We start from the raw sequence: 10,852 nt of genomic DNA on the forward strand, positions 1-10,852 counted from the left end.
GGCGAGAAGGGTTGCCGAGGGGCGCAGGCGGCTTCACAAGAACCGTTCCTTCACATTTCAATTTTGTGTTCAATACTGAAATCGACTTTCTATTTTGGGTTGAGTCTATTTTTATAAATATTAGCTCATCCACTTCTATAACTATGTTTATTTCATTTTAATTTAAATATTTTCGTAAAAAACTCAAGAATAAAATCCCGCTTTATGACAAGTAGTCATATATTTGATTAGATGGCAGAGGCAGACAGCAGAGTGACGTGAGTGTGACCACCACCACCGCCCCCAGCCACCGCCACCGCCGTCACCACCCCACCCACCCCACCACGTCTCTCTCTCTCTAAGAAGAAGCAGCAACCATCCCATCACAAAGCAAGCACAATCAAATGGGTAAGGGTGACCTCACATCACACGCCAAGGGATACAGAGCTGAGTAGTGAAGTCGGGAGTGCCCCCAGCAATGGCCCTCCAGCGTCACTAACCCCACGTGCGGCTACCATCTTTTGCCCCTGCAAACAACCACAGAGTTAAATCGAAGTTGAGGTTAGGGTTTGGAACGCGTGGCACCTTGCCATTGGCTGACCCTGACAATGCTCTGTCCAATCACATGTTGCCATGTGTCATTCTGCAATGGATTAGGAAGCCTTCACAACGCGCGGCACCTTGCCATTGGCTGACCCTTACAATGCTCTCTCCAATCACATGTTGCCATGTCATTCGGTATTGGATTAGGAAGCCTTCACGATCACAACCACACGAGAACAAATTTTTGGGTTCTTGATCCACGGACCCAGAAATACAAGTTTATCTAGAAAAGTCGATGAATGAAAAAATTTTGATTGAAAGAGAAATCTTGAATAGTAACGGAATAATAAAAAGTAACAGTTAGATTGAAGAAGTCAAGTCAGGCTATGCTTTCAAAAAATTGATCAGATAATGCTTGAAAGGTCATGCACTGACATTACTCTTAAGGATCCAAACATAATTATTTAATATAAGGATCACTTATCATAAGTTAATGATAGAAGAATTTGTTTATACTACATCAGTTGCAATGCCTCAATTATAGTTTAAAAATCTCAAAAAGGCATAGGGGCAGAGAAACCTTAAAATGGTAAAAGAACACTGAGGAAATATCTTGAACATGATCTTTCATTAAGGTGGATGTCCTATCCTCAAAAAAATAAAAATAAAAATAAAAGAAAAAAATAAAGAAGAAATGAACAGAAGTTCAATCACACATCTTCTCACCCCCGAACCGTCATTACATAGGACCAGTATGGGGAAAAAGATGAAAGCCGAGTATAAGAAGCGTTGATATAAGTAGAAGAAATCTGGGCTGAGCCAACAAAATCATGTTACAGATTAAATTATTAAAAAGAAAATCGTGGACTCATACAGGGATATAATATCTTAGAAATGCTTCAAAATCAGAACTCCACATCTCTTCCAATGCAGAATGTGCGTATGGTGGTCAAATGAAGTGAGAGCTTCAAACAAGGCTTGCACAGAGGCTTTTCAGAGTGTTCATTCCATCTCATCCGCTATAGCTTCTTCCCTGTTTGTGATGTCATGTTTACAGAATGCTTATAAGAGTCCTAACTAGAAAGCACTTGCATTGAAGTAATTGGCCATGCAAAAGAAGATGATCTAAAAGAGCAAAAAGATTCACTAGCACTAGAAATCGTCCAAGCAGTGCAGGGACATCAATCTTATGCCGACACCAAATCACTCATGCAGGGTATATTCTCAACCACAAAGACCTCATGAGCACAAAACACATACATACCACATATGATACCACAGTGAGGGCAGGAACAAGGAAAAAAATTACTAAGCAGTGAAGCAGGAATCCAATGTGGAAGTGTGAGGCATGTTAAAAAGCTAAGGGCAAACCAGGGGAAGCATAAAATAACAGTTGAATATGCCGCTCCAGCACAATTTCAGAATAATTTCCAAAAATTATTTGACCAAGCATTTTGAACCATAGAAAAATGTGCCCGGGCGTGTCTTATGAGTCCACCTTCCCCATTTCCCTAACAATACACAATAGAAACTAGGCAAACCATGCTGCCATGTTTATGTAGTTTCAGAATCAAATATACCTCCCTGCACTTGGTTTAACATGATGGAACCAGCTAGCAACTACCTCCTGAATGTTCACTTACCTTCATTCCCTTTCTAATTATTGTTTTAATCATCATCCTGGAATAACATTTTTAGAATAAAATTTTTTAAAAAAAAACTTAACACTTGACAAGGCATAAACATCAACAACTTTTTACACGTTTACTACATAGGAATGGCATGGAATAGATTTTATCACTCAATTTCATCAGACTCGCCATTCAAATTTTCTTTCCATTCCATTCTTACACCATGCCATTCTACAAACCAAACATAATGTTTGACGATTGAAAATTCTACTTGCCACCAGGTTCTCCATTTAATCATTTGTGTTTTTTCACACTGCATCAACTACCATATGCAAACATGCACATATATACATTCAACATGCAAGTGTGCGTGCGCACATCATTATCTAAATCTCAATCTGGATCATAGAAACTTACGATCCTACGACCTAGATTTACCCACGTGATTCAAATTGTGTATAGATTCAGATTCAGGTAGAATCCCAATTGGAATTGTAGGCAAGCAGAACCATAGAATCTGAATCCTACGTGGTATTCTACCAATTCTACTTAGTGAACTGGACTCCCTTTTTATTGTTTGGACTTTAAATATGAGGTCCAAGATACATTTTACTTGGCCCAATAGTTACATGTTGCAGCTCTGTTGGCCCATTTGGCCCAACTCCTTTACATCTAAGGCAAAATAGCACCCAGGTTCATTTACTTTATATACATGCCCATAGCAGCAGCCTGCAGAGAACTCTCCTCTCTCTTGATAGCTCGAAAGGAAAAAGTACAGCTTGCAGAGAACTTTCAATAGCAGTAGTATTTTTATTTTTTAGTTCTTGTTCAATGAGCTTGCATAATTGTTCTTGTTCAATCAGCTCTGGTCTTCTTGGGCCACTTCTTACAGAGTTTTTCTTGTTCAATAAAATTTGGAGTTCTTGGGTTTTTGCTCTTCTGGAGTTTTATAAGCTTGCAGAGTTCTTGTTCCTTTATACAATCTTACAGATGTAGAAAGCTCTAGCGTCACCTTCAACAACCAGAGAGCTAGCTCTTAAGTAAATTTCTTCTGATTCCCTTCTAATTTCAAACAACAGTTGCTGACTGCTAACTGTTTCTTTGATTCTCTGCTCGTCTTTCCTTCTTATGGTTACTCAAAATCCTAAATTTTTATACTTCAAATGATCACTGATGAATGATCATTCTACTAGCCTAATTACAGTGGCAGAGAAGCAGAGAAGCAGAAAAGCTTTTTTTGTAGCTTACATTTCTAAATGTGTTTTTCAACTTCTTACACATGCTAATCAAATTTTTAGTCTTAAAAATTGTCATAAAAGTCTCTATATATAAATTTTTAATATTTATTTTGCACTGTAAGTAGAATCTTCAATCCTCGATCTGATCCTACAGTCCAATCCTGTGGACCCTCCAATGATCCTACATGGGATCTCAATTCTGACAACCTTGTGTATGTGGATCAGTAAAATTTCTTGCAACTACGGGACCCTCATACATCCACATGCATGTAAAAATGAAGAGCAGGATTCTTAAATATACAAGTCTAAAAAAACACACATCGAACAGATTAAATTCTTAAGTTTCAACACATTCAAAAAATATGTGCAGCCTAAATGAGAAATGCATAAGTGGACAGATGGAAATATGTGGAATGTGAACCAAGAGTTGTCAAGGTTCAAGCTGCATTTATAAAGTAGCTTTAGAAGGAATATTTGGATCAAAATTCAACACTAATCCTAAATTCTTAGCACATAAGCTAACATCAGAGTCAATTATGTTGCAGTTGAACCAAACTGTTCTCCCCGCAGATCTAATAGAAGTCCAGGCTTTAATAACACAACTTAATTATTAACTCCCATATCTGTTCTCCAAATAATTTTGCTCCCTCAAATATACCTCTTTCAAATAACGGGGAAAAAAAAAATCCCACTCCCAAACTGGGGAGGGCATTTTGCTCATTGCAATTTTCATCAGACAGCTCCATGGGAGTACCAAAAACCGTAACTAGTCAAAGAGCAGGAAATCCAAGTCACCTGATTTTGCTCATTACAATTTTCATCAGACAGCTCCATGGGAGTACCAAAAACCGTAACTAGTCAAAGAGCAGGAAATCCAAGTCACCTGATTTACTAAGTTATCCATTCAATAACACGCAGAGTAACAAATGGACAAAGTATGAGCTACAGGATACATTAAAAGAAATCCTTCACAGAAAAAACCAGAGGACATGAATCATATTCAACTTTGAGATTCGTCACAAATAAAACTATAAATTTTTGCAATAAAAAAGCTGGGGAAGTTCTCATTGATCTTTATACAAAGATCAAAGCCATCAAACACCTGTCAATTTGAATCTCATAGAAAGAATATAATATATATACATATATTCATTTACACACACACACAACACCTAGTGTACAGGGCTCCTGCCCCCTCAGGGGTCTGAAGATGGCACGATTTATGTAATCTTACAACCTTATAACCTTACCAATGAACCAAGGCTCTCCCTCAACTTGAATCCCATAAAATTGTCAGCGAAGTCGAGCACAAACCTACTTGAAGTTATATCACTTGATGCTAACTCAAACTCATTAAAATACTCGTCCAAAAAGATGATAAAAAGGCGTCAAAGCTTTGAAGATAATGTTCTTAATAAAAAAAAACTAACTTTAATGAAAATTCTTGCTTTCCCACTAAATAGTAAAGATACTTCATGACTAAATTGCCCACGATCATGCAAATTAGCAAAAAAGACATTCATGTATCCAAATCTACCTAGCAGGACTTAAGGCTTGATTGTTGTTGTTGTTGGCATCATCAAACCGAGGCAGTTTGATTGCTTGTCAAGTCCAGTCCAAACAAAGCTAAGCAAGCATGGATAGATGTCACGACAAGCTCAAGGTCAACCCATGTACAATTGCAGAGAAGAAACACCTTCAAGTTGGTTGTGTTTGCAATGACAGATTTTGGGCCCTATGTTTGAATTTGTACGACTTTGGACAAATCTCAATATAATTTTACACTGTATCTTCTTTTTTTTTTTATTTAAATCCACACATTCAAATCCAAGATCAAAACTCCAAACTCTCAAACACAAGGTTATTATATTGGCAAAATTATCAATGGAAAGGGGGAGGAAACTGATCAAGAAGAAATAGTACTCAAAATCACGTCAAAATTTTGGATAAGACAATGTTAAATGTTCCTAAAAAAAACCAGAGAAAAAAGCTAAATCCCAATCACCAACCATAGGACGAGATGGAATTGTGGATGTTAAGCAACAGGGTTTAGGGTTTACCCATAACCATTAGGGTAATGTCGTCTAAGCTTGTGCAACATGTCCAATCCTGCAGTGTTTCAACAATAATGACAAAAGAAAAATAAACTGGAACCATGAGAGAACAACAAGAAGTTATACATCAGCTAAGCCTTACAGGTCTGATCAAAATTTGGGGAAAAATCTATAGTACGATTTAAGACTAGTTTGTTGTTGTTGTTGGCATCATCAAGCCTAGGCATTTTGATTGCTTGTCAAGTCCAGTCCAAACAAAACTAAGCAAGCATGGATAGATGTCATGGCAAGCTCAAGGTCAAACCATGTACAATTGTAAAGAAGAAACACTTTTAGGTTGGTTGTGTTTGCGATGATAGACTTTATATCTGATTTGTATTGCTTCAGGCAAACCAAAATATAATTTTAAACTTTTTTTTTTTATCTAAGCCACACAAATTCAAATCTAAATCACAACTCCGAACTCCCAAACATAAGGTTATCATATTGGCAAAGTTATCAATGGAAAGGGGAAGGAACTGATCAAGAAAAAAGTGCTCAAAATCACGTAAAAAATTTTAGTGACATGATGCTAGATGTTCCAAAAAAGGAAATCTGGAAAAACGCTCACTTCCAATCACCAACCTAGGACAAGAAGGAACTGTGGATGTTAAGCAACAGGGTTTAGGATTTAGGGTTTACTCATAACCATTACGATAATGTTGTCTAAACTTGTGCAGCATGTCCAATCTTCCAGTGTTTCATCAATATCAACAAAAGAAAAATAAACTGGAACCATAAGAGAAGAACAACTGGAAGCTATGCATCAGCTAAGCCTTACAGGTCTGGTAAAAATGGGGGATTGCTTCCATCATACAGAAGTACATATCAGAAGCGGCATGATCTAAGCACCAAATAATGGAGAAAACCTGTTTAGGAATTAGGCAGCTGAGGGCCAAAGAAATTCATCAGGGACCAGATTTTTCATGACTGACCTTTTCCCCCTATTCAAAAAAAATAGCTTTTCACCAAACTCTCCTTGCTCTCACTTCATCCAATATTTAGAACTCTACAGAAAACAACTTCAAATCTATTATCATAACCAACACTCAGAAAGCATTCACATAAATTAACTATAAATCTTTTAAATACTCTGCTTCTCATCAAACCACAATTTAAGCCTGCAATGTAAATCAATTGAAAGATCAAATCCAGAAAACTAAAAAATTAACTGCATAATCCAATGAACATCGTTTAAATTAACGCCTTTTTGAAGCATGAAAGCTAAACTTCATATTGATTTCAGTGATAAGAAGCAAGAAAGAAATTTCCGAAAGTACCACCAGAACCAAATGTTACGTACAATTCGGTGTCTTGAAAATCACCTGAGTTGGAGTTGGAGGCAGCACATTTTGGGCGCTTAATCTTTTCCAGCTCAAGCTGAGCTTCCATAAACATGTTCATTCTCTGAAATTCCAGATCCTTGGTGAACTCCATCCTCTGCCTCTCCAGTTGCATCATCTGTTCCTGCTTCGAACACTCGATCCTCTCATATATCTCCCCAAATTTGAGAATCGCTCTCGCCAGTTCCCGAAACGCCGAGTCATCGGAGAACCCCACAGACTCCATCCGATGTTTCCTGATTCCTTCATCACACACCACATCATCACCGCCATCATCGTCGTCGTCGCCGTCGTCGTCTCCTCTATCACCATCGCCGAGAGAGCTTTCGGTGGAACCCCCCGAGTTCAGCCTCGACCCACCGGTGAACGCGACTGCTCTAGGGTTAGAGTTACGGTTACGGTTACGGTTAGGGACTAGCTTTTCCTTCGACGGCTTAACGGTAAAAGTAACGGCAGGTCTATGAAGTGAAGCCGGGGCGGTTACCTTCTTAGACGCCGGCGGAGCCCCGTTGGCTCCGATCAACGAATCCAGACGGTAATAAAACGGCCATTTAGATGGCGAGGACTTTGATTTCTCAAGCTTGTACTTCTTCTTCAATGTGTCGATTCGATTCTTGCATTGGGCGTCGGTTTTACGGGGCTTAACGCCGTTTTGACGGGAGTTAACGGCATCGGCGACTTCCTTCCAGTCTTTCTGACGGAGATTACCGCGGCTGAGCAGAACGTAACGGTCTCCCCACGCTTCGATCAAGGTTGAGGTGGCGCCCTCACTCCAGCAGTCTTCGCGGCCGCCGCCGCCACCGCTACCGCTGCCGCTGCCGCCGTGGTGGGCAGACCTTGGGTGGTGGAACCGGGGGGTGTTGTGAGCAGCCTGGCTCTCCATAGAGCGGAGGAGAGAGTAGAGGTTCGCGGTGATGGTGGTGGCGGAGGGGGATGCTAAGGGACGCCGGTGACGAAGAGTGGTGGTAGTGGGGATTGGGGAGGAATAAGGGAGGAGATGAGAATGAAAAGCATGGATCGGGGCCCAGGGAGCAAAGGAAAAGGAGTGAAGAGGAGAAGAAGGGACGCTGGCCGTGCATCTGACCGGCGACGACGTCAGCTTTCTATTGGACTTCGCACAAATCAGTAATACCACTGGAAGCCTATCACTACGATCATTCTCTCTTCTTCAGCAGTGGCGGTAAATAGATAAAAATTAAAATAAAATAAAATAAAAACAACATAAGACTCTGTTTGGAAGGAGAGTAAAGAAATGAAAACGGCAGGGAATGGACTGAAGGTTTAAGCGTCACTGTTTTAAAAGGACCAATATAAAAGAATTTATTTATATTATTTTAAAAATATTTACTCTTTTTTGAAAAATAAGTTCTTAGAAACTGTTCAGTAAAAAAATTGTAAGATGTCTAAATATATTTAAAATGATAAAATGGAGATAATAATATAATGGAATAATTTATTTAAAAAATAATTTTTATCTTTTCAAGTTTAAAATTTGTAACTTTTAACAACTTTTCAAAAAAATTAAAATTATTTTTTAAAAGTTTTGATTACTAAACATGTTATATTTAATTTTTACTTTAAAAAAAAATTAGAACAAAAAAAAGGATTAAACTTATATAACGATCTCGAAAATAATATGAATAAAAGTGTAAAAAAAATATAAATATAAATATATATATCAAAAAATAATAATTAATTATATAATATAATATAATAATATATTATAATATATATATATATATATATATATATATATAAAAGAAGGAAGGCTGAAGGAAACCTCAGTCCCCAACCTATCTCAATTTCTCTCTCTCTCTCTCTCTCTCTCTCTCTCTCTATCAATTTTTCTTGCATTTCTCTGCGAAATTACAGAACAACATCATTCTCGGATCCCAACTCCGCTCTTCAAAAATTTAACTGAAGAGATTTCGTTTTTTGCATGTCGTAAGCATCACTCCAGAGCTAGTATAAGTGGACTAAATTATGTTAAGTTTATTTTAAAAATATTTCTAATTAAATTTGAGTAGGTGAATTTAATTAGATTTATGTTATTTAAAATATGTCCGATTTAAATTGAGTACATGAAATTAATTAAATCTATGTTCAGTTTTTATTTTAAAAATATGTCTGATTTTAATTGATTATGTAAATTTAATTATATTCATATGTCTGAATTAAATTATACTACGAGAATTTGATCATATATGGGTTTTTAAATATATTGGGGATTAAATTTAAATACGGGGAGTTGATCATACTTGCATTTTTATTTAAATTTACCAAGTATATATTTATGAGAATTCCTCACGTAATTTATAAAATTATAATTATTATATAAATCGTGGGGCATGAGTTATATTGTTTTATTGCATAATTGGGCAAATTTAAGATTTTTGTGATTGTAAGTGTAACGATCCGAAAAATAATGATATTTAAATAATAAAGAGAGAGGGAAATGGAATCAGTAACAGAAGGTGTGTTCGTCGATGACATTGCGTCTTGAAGGTGATAATTCCAAGAAAATTTCCCCAGACCTCGTCGACGAACACAGGGGTTTCGTCGACGAAAAGAACTGAGAGGGGTTTTTGGGACAGACTAAAATTCGTCGACGAAGGAGGAAGTTCGTCAACGAAATTATTAAAGGACTCGTCGACTAGGTGACGTGACTCGTCGACGAATCCTGCAATATAAATTTTGTTTAAACTCATTTTACACAGAATTTCAACACCGCTCTTTTCTCTCTTTCTCTCTCTCCTACGACCTCTCCCTCTTCTCTCTTCGATTTCAGCTCCGTCAGTCGCCGGATCGACGATCTGAGGCTACCACAACGCTCCTAGTGGAGTTCTCTGCAAGTCTGCCGGAGTGGATCATCGGTGGGACAAAGTTGGAATTCATCCCAAATCTAGGGTAAGGTCTTTTATTCAGAATTTGAGTTTCTAGAAGTTGTAAGAAATGTAATAGACGTAGAAATAGTAATGTTTTGTTCTGAGATTTATGGTTTTCAGGGTGTTGAGTGGAGAACCCTACGGGTGTTGGACTCGTTATAGTAGGGGATTTTTAGCAAGAAACAGGTAAGGGAAATATGTTATGCTAGGTTATTTGAATATGTTTTCAGTATAAAATTATAAATGTTCCACCAGAGTATTGTTTACAGTAGAGATTTATATAGTTTATCAAATATGATTAATATGTTTTAAAATTACTGTGTGACTTGAGAATATAGATATAGTACAGAAACATGTTTTACAGTATCTTTCAGAGATGTGTTTTATAGAATATACAAACAGTAAATATATTTTACAACAATTACAGAAATACCGTGATTATACAGTTTTACAGTACAATGACATACAGATTTACAGTTAATTACAGAAACACAGTTGATATAGATACAGTTTTCTACAGTGTCATGGTTTATACAGTTATTACAGAATCATAGTAAAACAAATAATTGTATATAGATATGTATTATATAGTATCATACCCTCTTGGACCGTACAGTTACAGAGCACGGTACCGTAGCTACATACAGTTTATAGAGTGCAACCACCTATTCAGATAATACGTGGTATAAAGGTCGATCGCATAGAGCCCATGAGTGGATAGACTCCACATCAGATATGGGTTGAGGAGTGGCTAATCAGACTATGGAGTATAGTGTTTATTCCTGGTTGGCCAGCCAGGGTGAATCCCGTCTACAGGCCGCACAACCTTGTCATGAGGGGTTAAATCATGATACACAGTTATCCACAGGGAAGTTTACAGTTATTATTATGTTTATACAGGTTTACAGAAACAGAATATATATATATATATATATATATATATATATTAGCAGTATTTTGAATAGAAACCTAAAGTACAAGAATGTTAAGCAATAGGTAAAATACGAAGATTATATTTCTGGTATTGTACTTTACAGATTCAGTGGTACATGACTATATAGTAATAGATTTTCACAGTATTGTAACTCATTTGTCACACACTAGTAATAGCATATTTCGTCTTACTGAGCGTTGGCTCAT

At 37.1% G+C, this 10,852-nt stretch overlaps 1 protein-coding gene across 3 annotated transcripts; it reads right to left on the reverse strand.

The window, feature by feature from the left end:
• Positions 1 to 1,131: 1,131 nt before the first annotated feature.
• On the reverse strand, positions 1,132 to 8,097 carry LOC131165963 (trihelix transcription factor ENAP1-like). 3 transcript variants are annotated; one of them, XR_009139694.1, is made up of 2 exons: positions 4,275 to 8,015; positions 1,132 to 4,186 (listed from the first exon to the last, which is right to left on the reverse strand). XR_009139694.1 is itself a non-coding variant. In XM_058124149.1 (2 exons), exons 1-2 carry the CDS (start codon positions 7,708 to 7,710, stop codon positions 1,542 to 1,544), a joined length of 915 nt encoding a protein of 304 aa, XP_057980132.1. In that variant the 5' UTR covers positions 7,711 to 8,097; the 3' UTR covers positions 1,132 to 1,541. The 3 variants fall into 3 exon arrangements, 2 of the variants coding, with proteins under 2 accessions (XP_057980132.1, XP_057980131.1); XM_058124149.1 differs by having other exon boundaries at positions 1,132 to 1,555; positions 6,810 to 8,097; XM_058124148.1 differs by having other exon boundaries at positions 1,132 to 1,555; positions 6,788 to 8,015.
• Between the last annotated feature and the right edge of the window lie 2,755 nt (positions 8,098 to 10,852).

Source organism: Malania oleifera, chromosome 10 (genome assembly GCF_029873635.1).
Source record: "Malania oleifera isolate guangnan ecotype guangnan chromosome 10, ASM2987363v1, whole genome shotgun sequence".
NCBI classification, from domain to species: Eukaryota; Viridiplantae; Streptophyta; class Magnoliopsida; order Santalales; family Ximeniaceae; genus Malania; species Malania oleifera.